General features: G+C 37.6%; 1 protein-coding gene and 1 long non-coding RNA gene across 2 annotated transcripts in view; one reads left to right on the forward strand and one right to left on the reverse strand.

Moving 5' to 3' along the window:
* Nucleotides 1-13,288, reverse strand: part of LOC128652121 (uncharacterized) — a 48,629-nt gene extending 35,341 nt beyond the window's left edge. The window contains exon 1 of the long non-coding RNA XR_008401274.1: nucleotides 13,162-13,288. This is a non-coding gene — a long non-coding RNA (uncharacterized LOC128652121). The remainder of the gene's footprint in view (nucleotides 1-13,161) is intronic.
* Nucleotides 4,623-24,873, forward strand: part of CASQ1 (calsequestrin 1) — a 138,375-nt gene continuing 118,124 nt past the window's right edge. Inside the window, exon 1 of the mRNA XM_053705056.1 lies at nucleotides 4,623-5,170. Coding sequence (XP_053561031.1) covers nucleotides 4,928-5,170 — 243 coding nt within the window. The 5' untranslated portion in view covers nucleotides 4,623-4,927. The remainder of the gene's footprint in view (nucleotides 5,171-24,873) is intronic.

Here is a 24,873-nt window from a genome sequence, read left to right on the forward strand (position 1 = left end):
ATTAGAGGGTCCTGCAGAGACACAGTCGGTGAACGATAAACATTACAGGTGTAGAAATTACTAGAAAAGACCAACAATAATAAGGTACAATCATCAATCAAAAGTCCAAACTGCTAACACCTGTTTATGAAAGTCAAATGTATTAATGATTTTATTTTGATGAATATGGCTGGGCTTGAGGGGGCATGGCTAACTATACATTTATAAGATGACAAGCTTTCGGAATAATGAAACTTGAAAAAGGAAGACATTCTTCTGAAATTTTTTCATTTTATAAATGTATAGTTAGTCCAATAAAAATGTATCATTGATCAATGCAATGCTCTTGTTATTTTGGTATCTAAATCTCTTGACTTACATGGCTACTCCAATCAATGTGACTTGTACAGATGGAAATACTTGCACTTAACTTGCACTTAACAAGATAGGAGTGACACTGCAGCTCGACAGAAATTCAAAATTTGAATAGCTCCTGCAAAACATAGAGATGTATATTTAGGAATTAAAAGGTAATTGTACATTGTAATTACATTGTAATTACAAGACATTTCTTTTGTGTTGTTATAGAATACCATATCAGCCAAGTCTAAGCATTTTTGAAACAAATTAACATCCTTTTTACTGAAAAATAAATACATTTCAGTAGCCAAACTTCACCAATCATTTGCCTTATTTTGATGAGCCAATCTAGGCTTTAGTCCACAGACTACAAGGCTAGTCACTATCATAAAGTAAGTATAAAATGATTTATTTTTTAAGTTGTTATGTGATAAAGCCAATTAGTGACATTTATGTAACATAGTTTGCCTAATATTCCAGAGCTAAATTGCATGAAACAGGGGTAAAATAAACAATAAATATATATTGCAACATTTTTTCATCATGCTTAACTAAATATTTTATACAAAAATCTTTAGGTGTTTATTGTCCTGTACGGACAATTATTAGCCCTTAAGGACTTCTTTCTGCCTTGATATATTGCAGTATTGCAGTGGCAAGATTGCACTATTTCTGCATGCCCCATGCAGTGCAGAAATAGCAGTGCAGAAAGACTGATGCAGACAGAGACACTCTGTATCCCTCTCTACATCGGGTAGCAGTGGTGCCAATCGCTGGTGGTGTGGGAGGGTCAAGATGGAGGCGGGTGGGTTGCCCATCACTGGAGGAGGGCGGGAATAGGCTGGAGGGGGATGGGAAAGGGTGGGACTGCACACAAAGAAACAAAACCCTGAGAGAGGGGGAAATACAAAGTAGAGTGAAAGGCCCTAGAAAAGGATCGCTTGGAGGGGAGAGGTGGGGAAGGCAAGGGGTTCTACACTACAGAAAAAATAGTATTTAAAAAAGCAAAAACTAAAAAACATAAATGTATGCCAGTACCTAAGATGGCGGACACTAGTTAGAGGGGGTAGGATTAGAGAGCTTTTGGGAGGGAGGTGGGAAGGTAAGGGGGTAATCCTAAACTGCAGAAAATATATAAAAAAAATTTTAAAAAAAGGACTAAAACTTCACATCGGCAGACTGTCTGCCAGTAGCTAAGATGGTGGTGACCAGTGGGGGGTGAGGGAGGCAAGAGAGATGTTTAGGAGAGATCAGGTAAGGATCAGGGGGTGGGAGGGTAATCTCTACACTAAGAGGTAGATTTATTAAGCAGCGAATGCTGCTTCCTAACACCATCGTAACACATTTCATGCTCACCTGAAATGTAAATCTACCCCTAAAGCTTAACTGAACCTTACAAGCTACCTGATTAACCCCTTAACTGCCATTGTGGTGTGCAGCTGCCATTAGCGGCTTTCCAATTGCCCAAAATCTATGGCAAATTCATACATGTCTGCTATTTCTGTGATTGCACAAGTGGTATTGTAAATAATTTCAGTGAGAAAAAGTTAATTTTTTTAATATGATCACATTTTGCAGCAAAGCGATGGCATGAAATAAACCAAAATGGGCCTAGATCAATACCTTGGGTTGTCTACTAAAAATATATATATAGTTTTGATAGGTAAAGGAAAAAAATAACAAAAAAAAACAAGGCTCTTTTTCTGTTTAAATGAAGTGTTACCAAAAAATCTAAAAATGTTCTGGTCTTTTGAGTAAGTTTCAGTCTACTCCAACATTTGTATAGTTTAAAAAGATAGATAACCCCTTTATTACTCATTCCCCAGTTTTGCATAACCAACTCGATTATATTAATATACTTTTTACCAAAATCTAAAAATGTTCTGGTCTTTTGAGTAAGTTTCAGTCTACTCCAACATTTGTATAGTTTAAAAAGATAAATAACCCCTTTATTACTCATTCCCCAGTTTTGCATAACCAACTCGGTTATATTAATATACTTTTTACCTCTGTAATTACCTTGTATCTAAGCCTTTTCTGACAGCCCCCTGATCACGTGGCTATAAATTTATTATCTATTGACTTGCATTTTAGCCAATTAGTGCTGTGTCATGCGCAACTCTACGGGAGAGAGCACAAGGTTATTTATATGGTATCATATGGATAAGCAGTCTCTTGCTGTGAAAAGCTAACAAAAAAACATGTGATAAAAGGGTGTCTGCAGTGGCTTAGAAACAGGCAGAAATTTAGAGGTTTAAAGGTTATAAAGTATATTAATATAACAATGTTGGTTGTGCAAAGCTGTGGAATAGGTAGTAAAGGCATTATCTATCTTTTTAAACAATAAAAATGTTGGTGATGACTATCCCTCTAAGGGGTTAAAGAAAATGGGATTTGCACAGTACTTTATAGAGCTAAAACACGTTAAATGGATTCACATTTGCTTGCACGATTTTCTCAAATTTCTCTCACAAGCAAAATGATAGTTCCACACTAACCCCAAATATATCTAAGCCACGGGTCTCCAAGATGAGTCAGTTATTCGCTTTCAAATTTGTCTTGCATGTCTCCCTAAATTTCACTTATTTTTCCAGTATATAACAAATGTTTGACTTCCCAGATCAGAATTACTGTTGGTAACAGATGATTCATAACTGCATCACCCAGATATCACCTACTTTTTCTATCAATCTCCCTAGATCAGATTTCTTTGAACCCTCACCAAACTCCCCTCTCCACATCAGGAACAGTTGTGCCTGTAGATCAGACCTGGCTATTCCCCAAGAAGGAACTCATTCACACACATATTCAATCATCACAAAATTAGATTGACCTGACTTGCTTATAATTATCATTTACCCTCCAACAAATTGATTGCAACTTTTTAGCTAATGAGGATGGTAGACTAATATATATAGGGATGAATATTTTTATGAAATTTCATGAGTATAAAATAATACTTCCAAAGAATTAAAATCACTATATTGTGGATAATTAAAGCTATAATAATATTCTTCATTGGAATGCTGCTAGCAGTAATGCTGTAGCTACAATTATAAAATAATATTTTACAAATTAAGAAATTTAAACTAGACATATTTTTTTTTTTGTTTACGGCCATAATAGTAAACATTATTCTGGAGCCTCAGGACAAAGCAATAACTTCTTAAAATAAACAATATTAGTTTATGTTGTATCAAAAATTTATTGTGTAATTTTGGAAAACATTAACTGTGCTGGTACAACTAAGCATTTAAAGGGACAGTAAAGTCATAATAAAATATTTATGATTCAGACAGGGCACACCAATTTAAACAACTTTCCAGTTTACTTCTTTTATTTAATTTGCTTCATTCTCCTGTTATCCTTTCTTGAAGGTTTTATATAGAAACGCTCAAGAGCAGCAAAGCACCTGGGTGCTAGCTTCTAATTGGTGGCTGCATATATATGCCTATTGTTATTGGCTCACTCCGTGTGTTCATTTAGCAACCAGTAGTGCATTGCTGCTCCTTCAACAAATGATACCAAGAGAATGAAGCAAATTTGATCATAGAAGTAAAATGCTAAGTTGTTTAATATTGTATGTTCTTCTTAAATCATGAAATAAACTTTTTTGGGGGATTAATGTCCCTTTAAGGACAGCAGTGTACACACTAAGCCAGAAAATCATTTAAATTATTGAAAAACAGTCTTTTTTTGCCATATATTTGCTGCAGGTTGGAAAGCGGGACAATAGTATTTACTACTAAATCTGTGATTAACAATTTGTTTCTATTTGCAATATATTGACATACATAAAAATCATGTGACACTGGTTTATTTTTCATGCCTCAATAACTCATTTAATATAATATAATGATATAAAAATTATAATCCTGTTAATGTCTAAGTGTAAATAGTCAACTTAAACATTGTGTGTTGCTAAACCCTTAATTATGAAATTGAAAAAAAAAGTATTTTTCTTAAAACCTTAACTTTGAATGAAACTTATGAGTGAACATTGTGATATCTAAAGGGTGTTTAAACACACTGGTTTAGACTGACTGTACTTAGCAGTACATGGTTGCCGGGTCAGTCTGGTCTCACTGTCTGCAAAATTGAGCTACTTGTGCTGTGTCTGCTCCTAGGATAAATGAGGACTTGCATGTATATTAGGAGTGCGATCTCATCTAGACATATATAGACAGGGAATCAGAGGAGGGGGTGTAAGTGACAGAATTCCAGCATGCTAAGCCTGAGGAATAAGGCAGCCCTCCTACTTTGTTGACCTCCTCCTATCCAGCCCCCACACACTCTTTTATGGCCCTGGTGTCATATTTTCTCTTTGCTTTCCAGTTCCTTCACACTAGGAAGGTGACCACCACTATTCCCCAGACTCTCGCCTCCATCTCAACCAGCTCCTATCCCCAGTTAAAGAGGAGCTGCCTCCAGCAAGATATCAAAGGGACCTTATTTTCAACCTAACACACTTCCTCTGTCTACTAGGGCAGAGAAGACATTTCCTCCCAGCCCCCCATTGACTGTGCTTTAAATTGGACCTCATAGGGGACTTCAACTCGTGACTGGTTGACTTGGAACAAGCGAGAGGATGAAGGGGCCGTGGCTGGTTCTTGCAGCTCTGTGCCTCACCTTGGCAAACCTGGGTGCCAGGGCAGAGGACGGGCTTGATTTCCCAGAGTATGATGGAGAGGACAGAGTAATTCACATCAACCTGAAGAACTATAAGGCGGCTCTCAAGAAGTACGAGGTTTTGGCCTTGCTCTATCATGAACCCATCGAGGATGACAAAGCATCCCAAAGACAGTTTGAGATGGAGGAGCTCATTTTGGAGGTATAAGGAGGTTCGGGTGGATGTACACTAACAAATACTTTCAACTTCCTATTCCTAATATGGGGCATCAACATGCAGTGGACTAAGATTCAGCATTATTCAAATTTTGCTTAAAAGGAGTAAATAAGTTGCAAGTTGTGTAACCTTTTAGTGGACTTATTCTTAGGAAATATTGATGCCTAGAGTTTTCCAGACCTTACCAGTCCTTGTGACCATTAAGGTATCACAACTTGCAAAATATTTGTTTTTAGTAAGAATCATTAGATTGCAATTACTCTGTATGGTCAACACAATCAAATTAGTCCAGGGAAGATTCTTTCCTTGTATGTGTTTAGCACATATCAATATACCCTATACATGCACACATATGTATATACACATTGCATGAATTGCATTTATATTACCTTTATAATTATATATTGCATATAGTATGTGGTAGGTATTTATTAATAATTCTTAAAATTATAGGTTAAAAGTAAGTGTTATTACATTATCTTTGTGATAGTTGTGAAACATTTTATCAATTTTCTTTTTCAGTAAATACAGCTGTTTAGGAACATAATTTGTGTAATGGTTGGGAATACTATACCATGTACTATGTAGGTGTTTAAGCATACTGATTTGTTGCCTGAATATATGGCTTAATTATCTAAACATCAGTATAATAGAGGGATACTTTATGGGAAATGTTAGTAACCACAATATGAAAGTGATTCATTTAGACAAGTCAACTGTTTTCTGCAAACAAAAAAAAAAAAAAAAATATATATATATATATATATATATATATATATATATATATATATATATATATATATATATATATATATAAACTATGATGACTGGGTAAAAACATGTAGCAATATATAGATCTCACATCTATGTAGAAATATTATATGTCTACTCTATTTATACACTTTGCTATTTTCTCACCTGCTGTAAAACCTTAGACCTTGCATTTTTATACTTAGAATTTCTTGTGTCTATCTTGGGCTTTTAGGAATTAACCTATTACATCAGGTCTCTTCTGACTGATCATTACATGTGTACAAACAGCCATATTTTAAATTTATTTAGAGTATTACTTTTTCATTCATTGCCAAAAGGTTTTAGAAAATTAGTATATAAGGCTGAGGCAAAATATCACTAATATCACACACATATAATGCCACAAATATAAAAGTTTGGTTAAAAAAAAAAAAAAAAACTGAAAGAGTTCAAATAATTTCTGCCTTTGTTAGACAGAAATCAAAATGGGTTTCCACAGCCCCAACTCTGTATTTTCTGTACCAGTTGCATAGTATCAAATCATATTGAACCACTGGTGCTCTGGCTTTTGCAAATAAATTAAACCCATTATTGTCACCTGCTAAATTAATGACAAAATAAAGGCGCATCATGTTGCTTCCATTTCAGGCATTTGGCTTGTAAAGTACCATGTCTCTAATTATTCTGAAATAGTCTCAGGCTATTCCTTAATCTACAGAAATCCTAGGATTGGCCAGTAGTGTATGGCAAATGTATTGTAGAGTTAGATTTGAAAGTCACTGATTGTAGATAAATGCCACTGATAGCATGAATGAATCATTTGTGGTTGTGCAGGGATATTTTCAAATCCTGTAATGGATGTTACAGTTAAACACACCTCAAAATGGCTGAATTGTTTTTTATACAATACACGTTGCCACCCCAGCCATGTTTTCCTGGACACTTATGAGTTATACATGCTTCAGAGTGAGCAGGAAGGAATATTTATTGTGTTTATGGACAGCGCTATTAATATTCCTCCTTGCAAACCCTGCAGCATGTGTAACTCATACGTGGCTGAGGTACCAACCCTACTTTCACTGATGATCACTATCATGTCTATACTGCATTATTTAAAATCTGAGATCATAGAACAGTATTTGCTCAGGTTTTTTGTTTTACAACTGCTAAATTATTATCTGCACACCAGTCCTTATTGAAGTGAGCACCCATGTCTGTGGTGGAGGCAGCTGTGGCAAGCTTCCCACTGTGTATGTTTTTTTTTTGTTTTTTTTTAAGGGACCTAACTTCCAATTTTTTTTTCTACCATGATTCAGATAGAACATGTGATTTTCAACAACTTTCCAATTTACTTCTATTATCTATTTTGCTTTGTTCTTTTGGTATCCAATGTTGAAAAGAATACCTAGGTAGTCTCATTAGTAGCAATGCATTACTGGGAACTAACTGCTAATTGGTGGCTTCACACATACTCTTCTTTTCATTGGCTCACCTAATATGTTAAGCTAACTCCCAGTAGTGCATTACTGCTCCTTCAACAAACAATACCAAGAGTACAAAGTAAATTTGAAAACAGAAGTAAATTAGAAAGTTATTTTAAAATTACATATTTTATCTGAATCATGAAAGAAAACAAATGGGGTTTTGTAACCCTTTACACTCTGCTGTTGAAATAACTCAAGAATCCTGCAGCTAATGTCAAGAGCAATTATACTGAGGGACTGAAATATCACAAAGCTGAAGTCCTGCTTGTGGCAGTTTCATTTTATTTTAAATGAATAGGGTTAGGGCTATATTTACCTTATTGCATATCAGAAAGGATTGTACCACATCATGCAGTTTTGTTTGACATCAAAACGGGCTAACGTGAATCACATTGTAACCCAACCCCTAAATGTACAGGAATGTTTTTAAAGTGTAATATTTCATTAAAACTAAATAGTGTCATACAAAATGTACAATACACAATATTACTGATTTAGTAGTGTAAAATAATGTAAATATTTTATTAGTGACATTTACAGTAAAGCTTTCACTTTTATCTGTTTAAAGGGACATGGAACTAGAAATGTTTCATTGTTCAGATAGAGCATACAATGTTAAAAGGACATAAACACATTTTCATTTCTTGATTTAGATGGAACATGTGATTTTAAATAACTTTCCAATTTACTTCTATTATCCAATTTGTTTTGTTCTTTTGATAATCTTTGTTGAATTGGATACCTAGATAGACTCAAAAATGCTGATTGGTGGCTGCATATATATTCCTCATGCTATTAGTTCACCCAGTGCATTAACTTGCTCCCTGTAGTGCATTACTGCTTCTTCAACTACGGATACTAAGAGAATTAACCCCTTAACGACTGAGGACGTGCAGGGTACGTCCTCAGAAAAAAGGCAGTTAATGCCTGAGAACGTACCCTGCACGTCCTCAGTGTGGAAAGCAGCTGGAAGCGATCCTGCTCGCTTCCAGCTGCTTTCCGGTTATTTCAGTGATGCCTCGATATGGAGGCATCCTGCAATAACGTTTTTAAGTCATCCGGTGCAGAGAGAGCCACTCTGTGGCCCTCTCTGCACCGGAGATCGGTGGCTACCTGCGTTGGTGGGTGGGAGCCGGACCGGGAGGCGGGTGGCGGCCATCGATGGCCATGTGGATGTGAAGGGGGGCGGGATCGTGGGCGGGGTGGCTGGGGGCGCGCACGGGCGCGCGCGCGTGCACGGGAGGGTGGGGGCGGGCGCGTGCACGGGGAGGGAGCGGGTGGGAACCGCTACACTACAGAAAATGGGAAATAAAAAATATATCAAAAATAAAATTTTAAACAATAAGCAAGGTGGTGGGGGTTAGTCTGTGGGGGGTGGGGGGGGGGGGAAGCTACACTACAGAAAAAAAACAAAAAAAACAAAAAAAAAGCATTTTTTATTGTAAACTGGGTACTGGCAGACAGCTGCCAGTACCCAAGATGGCCCCCAATAAGGCAGAGGGGAGGGTTAGAGAGCGGTTTTGGGGGGGATCAGGGAGGTTGGGGGCTAAGGGGGGGATCCTACACAGTAGCATATGTAAATATGCTAAAAAAAAATTCATTTTTTTTAAAAACCCTTTTATTTTAATACTGGCAGACTTTCTGCCAGTACTTAAGATGGCGGGGACAATTGTGGGGTGGGGGAGGGAAGGGAGCTGTTTGGGAGGGATCAGGGGGTGGGATGTGTCAGATGGGAGGCTGATCTCTACACTAAAGCTAAAATTAACCCTGCAAGCTCACTACAAACTCCCTAATTAACCCTTTCACTGCTAGCCATAATACACGTGTGAGGCGCAACAGGATTTAGTGGCCTTCTAATTACCAGAAAGCAACGCCAAAGTCATATATGTCTGCTATTTCTGAACAAAGGGGATCCCAGACAAGCATTTACAACCATTTGTGCCATAATTGCACAAGCTGTTTGTAAATGATTTCAGTGAGAAACCTAAAATTGTGAAAAATTTTACGTTTTTTTTAATTTGATCGCATTTGGCGGTGAAATGGTGGCATGAAATATACCAAAATGTGCCTAGATCAATACTTGGGGTTGTCTACTACACTACACTAAAGCTAAAATTAACCCTACAAGCTCCCTAAAAGCTCCCTAATTAACCCCTTAACTGCTGGGCATGATACACTTGTGGTGCGCAGTGGCATTTAGCGGCCTTCTAATTACCAAAAAGCAACGCCAAAGCCATATATGTGTGCTATTTCTGAACAAAGGGGATCCCAGAGAAGAATTTACAACCATTTATGCCATAATTGCACAAGCTGTTTGTAAATGATTTCAGTGAGAAACCTAAAGTTTGTGAAAAAATTTGTGAAAAAGTGAACAATTTTTTGTATTTGATCGCATTTGGCGGTGAAATGGTGGTATGAAATATACCAAAATTGGCCTAGATCAATACTTTGGGATGTCTACAAAAAAAAAATATATACATGTCAAGGGATATTCAGGGATTCCTGAAAGATATCAGTGTTCTAATGTAACTAGCGCTAATTTTGGAAAAAAATGGTTTGGAAATAGCAAAGTGCTACTTATATTTATGGCCCTATAACTTGCAAAAAAAGCAAAGAACATGTAAACATTGGGTATTTCTAAACTCAGGACAAAATTTAGAAACTATTTAGCATGGGTGTTTTTTGGTGGTTTTAGATATGTAACAGATTTTGGGGGTCAAAGTTAGAAAAAGTGTGTTTTTTTCCATTTTTCCTCATATTTTATCATTTTTTTTATAGTAAATTATAAGATATGATGAAAATAATGGTATCTTTAGAAAGTCCATTTAATGGCGAGAAAAACGGTATATAATATGTGTGGGTACAGTAAATGAGTAAGAAGAAAATTACAGCTAAACACAAACACCGCAAAAATGTAAAAATAGCCTTGGTCCCAAACGGACAGAAAATGGAAAAGTGCTCTGGTCACTAAGGGGTTAAGTTAGGTAATAGAAGTAAATTGGATAGTTGTTTAAATTGTATGTTCTGTCTGAAGCATGAAAGAAAACATTTGGGTTTGTTTCCCTTTAAACAACTTTCCAGTTCACTTCTATTATCAAATTTGTATCATTCTCTTGATATCCTTTGTTGGGGGGAACAGCAATGCAGTACTGGGGGCTAGCTGAGCACATCTGGTGAGCCAATGGCAAAAGGCATATATGTGCAACCACCAATCAGCAGCTAGATCCCAGTAGTGCATTGCTTCTCCTTAGCCTATCTAGGTATTTCTTTAACAAAGTATACCAAGGTACTGTATCTTTTTAACAAAGTATACCAAGAGAATGAAGCAAATTAGATAATGAAAGTAAATTTGAAAGCTGTTTAAAATTGCATGCTCTATTTGGATCATAAAATAACAATTTTGGGTTTCATGTCCCTTTAATAAGTTTTAGAGCTAGAGTCTGTGTCCTTTTAATCTAAATATATACATTTATGTTAATGTAGCTTAGCTGCTAGATCTCACGTTGCAGGTGCCACACAGAGTAATGTAATATCATTTATTTTAGCATGAGGTTTAGTGATACATTGTAAAATACTTTAAACATATCAAGGCTTGACAAATCATGCAAGGGAGCAACATTGTCCTTCTGATGACCACTGATGTAAACATACACCCTTGTGTGGCTCCAAATAATGGCTCCTCAATATTCTTGCTGCTTCCTAACTTTTACAAACATTTTTCAACTTTTGTTATATACTGTAGGCTTCTTAAAGGGGCGCTTAAAGGGACACTGAACCCAATTTTTTTCTTTCATGATTCAGATAGAGCATGCAATTTTAATTAACTTTCTAATTTGCTCCTATTATCAATTTTTCTTCGTTCTCTTGCTATCTTTATTTGAAAAAGAAGGCATCTAACCTTTTTTTTTTTGTTCAGGACTCTGGACAGCACTTTTTTATTGATGGATGAATTTATCCACCAATCAGCAAGGACAACCCAGGTTGTTCACCAAAAATGGGCTGGCATCTAAACTTTCATTCTTGCATTTCAAATAAAGATACCAAGAGAATGAAGAAAATGTGATAATAGGAGTAAATTAGAAAGTTGCTTAAAATTTCATGCTCTATCTGAATCACAAAATATTTTTTTTTGGTTCAGTGTCCCTTTAAGTCAAAATTAAACTTTCATGATTCAGGTAGGGCATGCAATTATAAACAACTTTCTAATTTACTTCTATTATCTAATTAGCTTTTTTCTTTTGGTATCCTTTGTTGAAAAACACTATTGTGCGCTACTTGCTGCACATATATGCCTCTTGTCATTGGCTCTAAAAATGTGTAGTTAGGTCCTAACAGAATTAAGCAAATTTAATTGGAGTAAAATTGTGAAGTTGATTAAAATAGTATGCTCTGAATCACTAAAGAAAACACTTCTTTCATGTCCCTATAATTTAAAGTAACAGATTTACAGCGGTCTCAGAAATGTAAAATAGATTAGAGATGTCATATGAATTTCATAAGAATACTGAGGATGTTTCAACATAAAAGGTTGGGGATACCTAGTCTGTATCAGATACAGTATTAGATAACTACTAGGGACATTCAAATAACGTTATATCTAAAAAATAGTAACAATATACAAAGCAGGGACTTTTCTAATACTCATGAGACTCTTATTTGTAAATTACATGAGTTCCCTCCTGCTAAATATTGTTATAATTGTCCAAATATTTTGTTTGTTATTATTATTGTAATTGTTATTATTTATTTGTATAGCGCTGCAAACTTCCATAGCAAAGAGCATAAACTGAGGCACGTTGCTAATAACTACAATCTGTGAACCCCCTATATGGTCAGACATTAAAAAACAATTCTCCATAAACCTGATTATCAAAACAACTAAAGTTTTGTTAAAGATGTAAACTATTTTAAATCTGTAATTTAATATAAAAACAAATCATACATGTATCATTTTCTTCCCCCTGGCTCACTAAGATTTCACTGAACTTTATTTAGAGTTACATGTTTTTATTCATTTGGTACCTTTCTTTTAATCAGCAATCCTCTTTCAGGGGCCAAACATATAAGATCTCCCACTATTTAGACGTTTCCATCTCAGCTGGAAAGCTATTCTGCAAATCCACCACTTTTTGTAATGTTCTGACCTCTTGTTCTAGCAATTTTTCTTCTCTGAAATACCTTCCTCTACTGTGTCTGAACTGACCCATAACACATTTTAATTTTAACTTTACTTGTCCTGCTTCTTCTATATGAACAGATTTACAATTAGCCTTTTTTTTTTTAGCAAATCTATATATATTTATACAAAAATTACAATCTCCTAATTTATAAAGACTGAATCAGTCTCTCAATTTTCTCTTTCATCTTAGTGAATCTAGTAAAGTGTTTTGTTAAGATAAGTGGGAGAGTTTTTGTGAGATAATTAAATACGATGGTCTCATGTAACTGTCTGATGTGCAAATAGTTATGGTTAAACAGTTTTTCAAAGACAAACATTTTGCAAATTGTACAAGTTGATGTCCAGATAAAAATGACTGGATAATTAGTTATAAACTTTCAGACAAGAAAGGGAACACATCCTGTCCACATGGAAATATTTTAAGATATTTAAAAAGGCATATTCTCTAAGGGGTGCTCTGGATGAAATGTACATCTGTTTAATTATAAAGTGGTATCTAAATTAGTGCAAAGGACATTAAAAGCATTGATACTGCTTATCAAGTGGTTCTATCATTGTACCTTTATAAGGCCTGCTGTGAGGTGTTGGATAAAGCTTCTCCGCTGACTCCTGGAAAAGCAGTCTTCCTCTTTACAGCAGAGAAGCCCAGCCAATGGGACGCAGTCAGTCCAGGCCAAGAAAGGGCTGGTGTATGATTTAGGAATGGGATAAGCTGGTTGGCATACCACCCCCCTCCCTTCCCCAGACCATTTGCTCCTTAAGTTACATAGTAAACTGCACATTCAGTGGATTGCATACCCACACAACACTACTCCAGATGGTTTCTGAGTTAAAGCTTAGGGAGAGATACAGACAAGTCCAAAGTACTCAACATACTGAACTGGCAGTGCCTTCCAAGAGTGTCAAAAATAGACGCTTCAATGTATAAGGTTTCAACATGATGCTATTTGTCCACTTATGGTTCAGTGAAAGTGTATGTAGGGACACAGTCCCAGTAAATTCAGCAGTGCACACATAGTACCAGAGACATATTTTAGTTACTTTCAGGAGAACACTTGACTTAGATTGCAAGTTCTTGTACCAATAAATCAGCCTCGCATACTTTCAAATCTCAATGTTTTTTTTTTTTTAAAGATAACATGGTGAAAATGTGTTGTACAGTATAATAAATTGTGAACCAGATATCAAATGACAGCAGCAAAGGAGGGATTACTGAGTCAGAATAAAAAGTATAAGAGACATTAAACACCTCTTATTTTGTGTAAAATTCTGCTTTATCTCGCTAGATATGCCAAAAAGCAAAACCTGTAATTTAGAATTTCAAACTGCTGCAAAATGCCTAAACCATCTGGTTGCTTGCAGCACTTGCAAGTTATAAATTTAGTTTTTTTGGCCTTGCTAAGGAGTGTGGGAAAGGTATTATTTTTACACAAAAACAAGAGGACGTTTATATATTCTTTTAAATAGAGGCACAAATACCAGATAAAGTAAACTCAGAAATAGTTTAGCTATATTCCTCTCTAACAAAATCAATGTAGCTGAAGGCAGTATTTATATTTCTTATTTCTTAGCCCTTGAAGGCCGCCTCTTATCTCAATGCATTTGACAGTTTTTCACAGCTAGAGGGCGTTAGTTCATGTCTGCCACATAGATTACATTGTTCTCGTGCCTGTGGAGTTACGTATGAGAGTGCAATGATTGGCTAAAATGCAAGTCTGTCGAAAGAACTGAAATAAGGGGGGCAGTCTGCAGAGGCTTAGATACAAGGTAATTACAGAGGTAAATTATATTAATATAACAGTGTTGGTTATGCAAAACTGGGGAATGGGTAATAAAGGGATTATCTATCTTCTGTTTTTTAAATAAGATTTTTTATTGAGGAAATTAAATAAGAGTATGGTTACAGAAAACCTAATAACAGCAGTGTTATAACAAATTCCAATGTCCTAATCGTGGACGTGATATGTTAGGCCTCATTTTCTATGTATATAATGAGGTATTTTGTTGACGGGGGAGTATAAAGGTGTAGGTGTATACGGATGGAAAACTCAGTGGTGGTATATGGTAAATGGTTATGGAAATGATGAGGGAGGAAGGAGAGGGAAAAACAAGGGAAGGGAGGAGACGGGGGAAGGGAAAGTTTGTTGTAAGGTAGTAGTGGGATCAGGGCCTATCAGTCTGGATATACTTCATTCCAAGGTCTCCAAGTTTCAAAATAGATATCCAATCTATCAATAACCTTGTGTGGGTACAACTCCATTTGTCTAATGTGCTGTATTGTGGAGATAATGTAACAAAAAGCTGGGGGGGGGTCTCTACTTTTCCACAACCTGGATATTGCCAACTTGGTGGTCATAAGCAGATAGATTGTAAGAGCCTTTTAGTATGGGGTTAATTTAGGTAAGCTCATGTGGAGGAGACAAACTTTCGGGGTGTGGGGTATTGTAATTTGTATCTGATTAAAGATTGCAAAACGTTTTGACCATAATGGCTGGATTTTGGGGCAAAACCACCATACATGAGAAGTAGTGCCTACGTGTCCACACTCCCTTCAACACATGGGGGAATGGGTACCGTGGATCCTATGTAAGGTGTTGGGGACTAGATTCCCTCTAACCAGGATTTTATAGTGAAGTTCCCAAAGGATGGCGCAATGTAGGAGTCTTTCAGTGACCACTATCTCTCTGTACCAAGTGTCGGCATTGGCTGTGAAATTCAGGTCCTGCTCCCAGGAAATAAATTGGGTTATTTTATGATGACAGTGAGGTTCGAGGAAGAGGCTATAATGGTATGACAGGGCAATTTTGACTATAGGGGCTTGAGGCCACTTTTGTTCCCATTGCGTGAAATCTCTAAGATTGTGTTTGGGGTAACCCCAGGCTCTTAGGAGGGACCTAATGCGATAGGCGTCGAATTGAGTTCTAGGAGGTATCTGAAACTTCTGACATAGCTGAGGAGGTGGTATCCATACATCATGCTCATAGAAATCGGTAACACAGGTATTATCTATCTTTTTAAACAATAAAAATTATGGAGTAGACTGTCCCTTTAAATTTTCACACATATACACATTGAACAACACAGCTGCATTTTTTGGATTCAGTAAAAATTCACAGTTTCTTCAGATGAAAATATCTCAAATTCTTCTGATCCTATGGAGATGACTCACAAGCTCTCTAAATATTAGTAAATCAGCAGCTTAGGTTAACAAAAGAACGGAAAACGTTTGCATCTCTTAGTAAAAATTTTACAGACACATGCTGAATTTTCTAACACAGGGATTATCCCAATGTCAATTTCAGAATCTATAGGTGAACCTGAATCCTAAATATAGTATGGTATATTAAAGGGACAAAAATAAACTTTCATGATTCAGATAGAAAATGTAATTTTAAACAACTTTCCAACTTACTTTTTCAATCAAATGTGCTACTTTCTCTTGGTATCATTTGTTGAAATGCATAACTATGTAGGCTCAGGATCAGCAATGTATTACTTGGAGGTAGCTGCTTATTGGTGGCTACACATATATGCCTCATGTCATTGACTCATTCAGTGTGTTCAGCTAGCTCCCAGTAGTGCATTGATGCTTCTTCAAAAAAGGATACCAATAGAATGTAGCAAATTTGATATTAGAAGTAAATTGGAAAGCTGTTTAAAATAATATGCTCCATCTTAATCATGAAAAAAACATATTTTGGTTTCAAGTCACTTTAATGCTTATGTGTCTATTTGCTTTTGTAATAGTGGTGTATTATACACAGTGTTCATTGCTAGACAGGTACCTTTTCTAAGCCAAGAGCAACGGCATAACTGTTACTTGTAAGTGCCACTATCCAACCTGCTTGTAATCTGTGTATATAAAGTGGTCTGGTCACTTTATCGGCAAAGATTAATATGCCCATTTTAACCAACTTTGCATCAGCGGATGTATAATACTTTATGACCAAATTAGTAAGCCTATGGCATGAGCGCCCAGGGTGGCACTGTGGCTCTGGGGTACTCTTTAGCTGCCATTGTAGTGCTTAATAATTTATTTTTCTTATTAACCCATTCTGGGGCGCATTACAAGCAGAGTTCTAAACTACCGCTCACCCAAAAATGGCCAAATTGCACGTTTGCAGGTGTGTGATAATTAACCAGCCATTACAAGTGGCTGGTTATTGCTTCTGTGAGATCGCGGTAGCAATTACTGCTCAGAAAATTAACAAGAGATCCAATCTCTGGTTAATTTTCTAAAAGTGCCCCAAATGCCCTCAAAATAGAGGGCATTATAGTTTTTTATTTAAAAAAAAAAGTAGCATTTTTTTAAAATAAAAAAAACAACTGCACTAGGCAGATTCTGGGGTCTAAAATTGGCGGATGTGGGGTTGTTAGAAAAAAAAAAGCGGCACTTAAAAGTGCCTTTACATTGCTGTCTATGGGAACTGTGTGTTCCAAGTAAATATATATGCATATGCTTATATGCATATATATTTCTGTGTTAATATTAGTATATATACATATTAACACATACATATATATGTATATAGTCATATAGATAGCTTTGCAGAATCTGTTGGTGCTCTACAAATAACCAATAATAATAATAGATATATATTTAAAAAGATGCTGCCTTTGCTGCGCAATGTTCTGATGCCATCTCTGACGGTATCAGAACAAGGCTCCCATTGGAGCCTATGGAAGTGTGCTCTCGTGAGCGCAATGCTTCCTAGCAATGCGAACGCAAGCTCACGTTCACATTGCAATTTACTTGTAATAGAAGCAAACATTAGCATGCGCTGGTATTACTCAGTGGATCGCTTATATTGATTCAACACAAGCGATATTTAGCACTCCACTCGTAATCTAGCCCTCTATGTATTAACAGTTAAGCTTTAAATGTGGATTTAATTTTTTTTGTCCATTTAAACAAAAAAAAGGTACAATTTGAGTGCGAGATAATTTTTTTTAGAAGATTATGTTAAATCCCTTTACAGATTTTCAGCACATAGAAAGAAGAACTTGTTTATTATTAATACTATTAGTAATAATAATAATCATCATCATCATCATTTGAGCATTTTTTTTTATTTTTTTTTAAACATTTTTTATTTAGTTTGGAAAATAAAAGTAACAGTTGGGGGCATGCAGGACCCCTGCTCTGAAAAATACAAACGAGATTCGGACACGCAGGTCCAAAACAATTACACATACTGAAAAAGGTACTATGTATAAGCCATGTAGGACCCTTGAAGCCAGACATAAAAACAGTAAATGAGGTAAATCAATAAGTAAGTCCCCAAGGGTCCTGACAAGAACAGAAGATTTCCCTGGAACAAGTAACTAAGGATGATATGAAGTCAATGGGAAAACTAACAATGTTGTGGAATGGGAAGGTTTGTGGTGAAAATAGTTCACCTAATTTGACCCATGGTGTGGGTTCTATAGATATTGGGGCGGGGGGGGGATGAGCTGGTACGAGATATCTAATGTAAGTAAACATAGAAATGATTGGGTATAACACATTGTAAGGATGGTGGATAAGCGTTGCTTGTTCTGGGCATAATACAATTCCCATACCCTCCTTTATAATATAATGAGCCTTAGACTATTATGGGTTACATATGACTGGACAGCCTTCATAGCCAATATGGGGCCTTGCCGCACATCATCATTAAACTGAATGGATGAAGCCCACAAATAACTTGTGGGAATAGGTTATCTTGCAAATAGTACATTATTCCACTTCAAAATAGGATTCCCGTGTTAATGGAATTTGAGTCCTTCCCCATCACTACCTCTCGCTGTATAATAAAAAGCTAAGTTAATTATTCTTAGGTTAACATGTTCTTGGATTAAACTTCCTTTATCTGGTCTCCCTCAGGTCCCTGGCCACTGGACCAGAAGGAGGAACACATGTTATGTAACGATGGTCTCGGACATTAATAAAATGATAATGATACATCTAAGTATAATGATAACATATAAATGTCCCTGCCAAGGGCCCCCTCAAACCCCCAGACCAGACAGATACACAACAAAGGTTTATCAATATCATTGAAAGAATTGCATCGGTAACCTATGCTCAATACAGTAGTAAGATAGCTGCTGCGACATCCGCTTCCCGGACACTCATAATGATGTCTCTCCTGGGGCTCCCCACTAACCCACAGGGAAAGTGTAAAGATATGACGTCCACAGCCTCTATCACAGGAGCCATCGGTAAGCTGCATAATAGTAGTAAACAGCGATCTAAATAAACAGCAAAGTCCCACAACCTAAATATCAAACCCTTCTTCAAACGGCTCTATAGCAGTCTCAATGAAGCTCCATTCAATAAGAAAGTGGAATGACCCAGATAATATAATTGAAGGCTTAATTCACCCAGTTCAGGGCAAATGGTACTAATAATGCCATAACATCATCCAACAATGTGAAAGTTTGGAATATTCTCCCTTATGAGGAGGATATGCATACTCTTGCACCTAAACTCCAGATACTTCAGCAAACGTATGTGTAATAATTATTAGACATGTGCATGGCGAAAAAATTTGGTTCGGTTCGGATCGATTCAGAATTTTTCGAAGTTCGGTTCGGATCTATTCGAATTCGGAAAATTTCGAATCGATTCGTTTCGGATTCATTCGGATTCGAAGAAATTCGGCTGGATTCGGTTCGATTCGGTTCGGAAATTCGGCAATTCAGTAAGTGTTAGGTGGGATTAGACTAGTATTATACTGTATATTAGGTGTTAACCTAACATACTGTATAATACTAGTGTAATCCCAATGGCCATCCGAATTTACGAATCGATTCAGTTCGATTCGGAAAATTCAGCAACATTTTAATTTGGAAATTCGGTTTGATCCAAATCGCAGAATTTGCTGAATTTTCTGAATTTCCGAATCGAACCGAACCGAATCGCACATGTCTAATAATTATCTTAACAGAAAGTTTGGGTAGAATTAACAGCTCCAACAATAGTATGGCATAGGAAATTAAATGGTTCAGTAATCGCATGGACTATAACTAACTTAACAGTAGATTTGTTCAGAAAGAGAACAATATTAGGATATTCTAGGTAATCATTCCAGATAAGGATTTATAATTCTTATGCTAACTCTCTATATACCAGTGTCTTAGTAATGTTTCCACAGTATACTATACAGTCTCAAAAGCTAAAAGAAAATTCCTAAATTTAATAATGGAACAATGAGCTGTTAGTGGGACAAAAAATTGTAAACATTAAGATACAGCATTTGTACTTATGATAGCTATGTAGTTAGCACATATATGAAAACAATCTGTATTCCCTATTATTCAAAAACTGTAAGTATATTTATAATAACATTATGCTATTAGAATCTATGAGCCAGCATAAGCTCATTATTAACCGTAACACAGTATGTAACAAAGATATCAAACTATCGGTGAATGGATTATAGCTAAAATAGTTAAATCATTACACTTGCAGGATGGAATTTCGGATCTATGATCGTCATATTCTCTTGAACCAAAAGTCCTAGCGAGTGTAACCATAATCAAAAGTTTGAGGCATAAACCTACAGTTATATCCAGTGAGTAGCAAAGAGTCAATTCATAAATTAACCTAGGTTTACAAAGGGTAGACCCCTTCATCCTACTCCAGTTTTTTTGTTAGGGCGCCAGGCAGAAACAACTGCAGGGTGCAGCCTTACCAGTTCTAAAAGCAGCAGCTCTTGTCTTATGGTGGTCTTTTCCACTTTTATTTCCACCCTCAGTTCCAAAGATAACCGCCTTTGAGCCTCTGGCCTCCGTGTATGGCCCATGACACATTCGACTGCTGCAGGCTCATCTGCAAGTCCCCATGTGATCGGTCGCTCCATTGCATGGTCTCAATCTGCTGCTCCGTTGTCCTGACCTGCTTGTAGCTTTACAATCAACCCACTGCAGGCCAAAGTAGATGAAGGCGCTTTCGCCATAGAGGTCGCCCATTTTTGGGATCCAGTACAACCAACTTGCTGGGTCTCTGGTTAGGGAGTTGCTGTTGTATGTCTCCCCGTGATTCAGCTGCTCTGTCCATAGAGAACCCACGCATGTGGGAGCGTATAACTGCAGTCACCACTTCCTCAATCTGAGTGAGTTGTGCTGAGAGAAGTGTCTGGAGGGTCCTGTACGACAAATGCACCATGCTTCCAATGTTCAGGGATTGTCCCCCTGGCTATCTTACACAATGCCTTGCAGAAGGGTCAAGTGTCGGTCTCACAGAGGCTCAGACTTCTGTTTCATTAGTAGCTTCTCCCATAGCAATGGCATCCGCAGTTAGCTGCCCCATGGTTTTACAGAGGCCCTTGGGGTAGATATCGTTCTCAGACTGAATTCAACGTCATTTTACCAAAGCATAGTGTAGACCCTATTGCTTCATTCACCCGGGATATTACAGCTGCCTTTGATTGCCCAATTCTTCCAACCTTGACACAGATGACTTATTAGGTCTCAAAATGGCGGAATCTCCCGCCTCCCAATATGTGGTGTTGTACCAGGTTCTTTTTTCCCCTAGCTGTATCCTCGAAATGTTCAATACACCCTACAAGGTGAGTCCACCCAGCAAAGCCCTCCACCCGGGTAGCGCCGATGTCGCAGCTATGACAGGAATTTGTCTCTCTGTGAAGCTGTCCGGTATGTCTGAGCTCACGTTCAGCTTTTAGGTATTTTATTTCATTCACTGCCGTTTCAGCTCACCTCTATCCCAGCAGCTAGTAGGATACATTGGAACATAGATTGCCCATTCTAGTTCTTATTTAACTACTTTTATAAGATTCTAGCTACGGAGCTCTGCCATGATGCGACTTTCTCCTTCCTGGACTAGCTCCGCCCCCATTTGAGCATTTTATTACACTACCATTTAAGCTAATAGGACTGTGAGAAGGCATATTGCTCCCCCCCAAAAAGAGGCATATTGATATTTTGTCAATTCTTGCACATGCTCAATAGGAGCTGGTGACTCAAAAAGTTTAAATATAAAAAGACTGTGCACATTTTGTTAATGGAAGTAAATTGGAAAGTTGTTTTAAATTGCGTGCTCTGAATCATGAAAGTTTAATTTTGACTTTAGTGTCCCTTTAAAATTTAAATATCTAAATAGTTTAAATACAGACGTAAAATTGCGTGCTCTATCTGAATCATAAAAGATTCATTTTGAATTAAGTGTCCCTTTAAATGTTTAATCAGTTTAGTTAAACTTACATTAGCTCAGTAACAGATTTAAAACCCATTTTGTGCTCTGTTTCTTGTGACTCCTTTTGCTCTATAAAATGTAATTCCTCCCTCAGATTTGAAAGCATTGTTTTTTAAGAAAAAGAACAGATGTTATATTATACAGTTGCATAATTATCTTCTTGTCTCACAGAAAAGTTTTGCTTCTTTATTTTGTCTCCCTGTAATGTCATAATGTTATCTTCTTTTCTCAAGTTTGCAACATAAACTATATTAGACTATATAACTAATATACAGCAAGATTACAAGTGTTGCGGTCAGGGTTGGTGTTCCCGCTAGGCAAGCTTGGCAGCCGCCTAGCGCACACTGCCGCCTAGGGCATAGCCGGTCCTGACCTGGGTTCCCCAGACTACCAGACTCAGAAAAGCGAAAACCTCAGACTAGTGAATGCAAGTAACGTCAGCTGTCTGAGAAAAAATATTCACTGCGCATGCGCTCCACTTCCTGCGCTACGTGCCTCCCAGTACAAGTCCTAAGAATGTTAGCGTGAGTGCAGTGTCAAAAACGTGACTGCTGTTCTTCCAAGCCAGTCAGCTCCTGAGCCCCAAAGCCTCCTGTGTCAGCTCCCTGCAGCCCATCCCTGGAGCCGATGGACAGCGGTGGCTACTGCATAGCGGGCCTAAAAAGTCAGTCAGAACCACTTATTGTGTTCATGGGGGGGAAGCGAGTCATTGTCACATGAAACGTACTAGGCAAATGTGCTCTTCCCTTTCTGCTCTGGGGCAGGAGAGACGTACAAAGTGATGCACACCAAGGTTAAAATATCAGTGACTTGTAGTTGCTTGTAGTATCATCTCTAATCAAGATAAATGGTTCTACCTGTGCCCTGTTTGTTTGGAATGCAAACATTGGCCCCTAGTAACCCAAACAGTGAATAGGTTACACTTAATGGGGACCGTGTAACTCACGTCACACCTTTTTGGGCATATTATTGGTATAAATTGAACTTGTAGGAACAATCTTCTGTAGTAGAGTTTTGGGGGGAAACCGTCTGGCATAAATAAAGTTTGCCAGGCTACCCAATTGGTAGCCCAATACTGCATTTTTATGCATGAGTGCTTGTAGCTGCTGCTACAGAAGGCTGTCTTCTTCTTTCTCTACCTGCCTTACATGCAGACTGCTGGAAAAGTGCTTAAAGTTGATTTAGTTTGAGTTGGAGTCTATTATTGGTAATGTAAATGTCCTTTATTGGTGAGGACTCCTTGTAGGGTCACAGTGTGTGGGGGTTTGTATGGGGACTAATTGATGGGAGTTACTTTGGGGGTATTGAAGAGGAGTTCTAATGGGGTTGGGAGCTCTCAGGAGGCTACAAGGTAAAAATGATTCATAAACATGGGACAGCAGGCAACTTGATTTATGAAAGAACCCCAAAGTGTATAAGAGATACACATGTACCCAGTGCTTAATCATTGCTTTTTAACATTTAACCACTTATTTATTGTTTTTATGTGACTGGCACCCCATAGTAAACTAGTATGCAATAAAACTTATGTGTACACCTGTGATTGGAAACCAGTGCTCTGTAACAGAGAATTAGGGTTAAAGGGACTGTCTAGTCAAAATTAAACTTTCATGATTCAGATAGGGCATGTAATTTTAAACAACTTTCCAATTTATTTTTACCATCAAATTTGCTTTGTTCTCTTGGTAAGTAGACTCATATGCAAATTTCTAAGCCCTTTTAGGTTGCCTCTTATCTCAGTGCATTTTGACAGTTTTTTTCAGCTATAGAGCACTAGTTCATGTGTGCCATATAGATAGCATTGTGCTCACTCCCACGGAGTCAGCACTGATTGGCTAAAAGTAAACTCTGTCTAAAGAACTGAGCTAAGGGGGCAGTCTGCAAAGCCTTAGATACAAGGTAATCACACACAGAACCCGACTCACCCTACCTGCCTCTCTCTCTCACACACACACAAACTCCAGCTCACCCTATCTGCCTGTCGCTCACACACCTACACACATAGCCCCCAGCTCACCCTAGCTGCCCCTCTTACACAAACAGCCCCCTGTTCACCCTACCTGCCTCTCCCTCTCACATACACAGCCCCGTGCTCACCATACCTGCCCTACACACACACACACATCATCACACATCCCCCAGATCACCCTATCTGCTCCTCTCACACAAATAGTAACGGCAGTGACAGGAAGCATCCCATTTCACCTAGGGCTATTTTTTAAGTTTATAATCATTGTTATTATTAATAATAATATGCACTAGAGTGTCCCTTTAATCCATATTTTGTATGTCACTAAAAGCCAAGGAGTTAAGGACTGTGTTTTGTGAGTTACCGTCAGTTACATACCTGCATTAGGGTGGCCAGCAGGTCATGTAATGACACTTAGGTGTATTATAGTAACCACTAGCAAATTTTTGTAATAATTTTTTAATTCATTTTTTTGGTGGGGGGGGGGGCGCAAGTAGCTGGTCTTGTCTAGGGCGCAAAATAGTCTAGCGCCGGCCCTAGTTGCGGTACAGCTATACCGCTGAAAAATTTGCCAATGCGCGCGGAATATGCAGGTCTCCCGTTTTACAAGATGCCGCGGTACAGCTATACCGCTAGCATTTTAGCCTTTACGCAACTCTCCATTTCGCACTCAAAAAATGGCTTCTGAGTGCCGGATTTTCATTGCGCCTGTATTATAGGTTGTGCGGTCTGGCTATAACGCTAGCATTATAGCTTATACCGTTGTGATCCATTCCGCAATCTGAGACCAGTAGTTATGGATTTTGCGAAACAAAAATGTTTTACAAAACTCCTAACAAAAATGTTACAAAGTACACTAACACCCATAAACGACCTATTAACCCCTAAACCGCCACCTCCCGCATCGTAAATACTATTTTAAACCACCACCCCCCCGCATCGCAAATGCAATTTTAAACGTATGAACCCATAATCCGCCACCCACCCACATCGCCAACACTAAATAAACATATTAACCCCTAAACTGCTGACCCCCCACATCTCCAACACTAAATAAACCTATTAACCCCTAAACCGCTGGCCCCCCACATAGCTACTACTATT

Source organism: Bombina bombina, chromosome 1 (assembly GCF_027579735.1).
Source record: "Bombina bombina isolate aBomBom1 chromosome 1, aBomBom1.pri, whole genome shotgun sequence".
Lineage (NCBI taxonomy): Eukaryota > Metazoa > Chordata > Amphibia > Anura > Bombinatoridae > Bombina > Bombina bombina.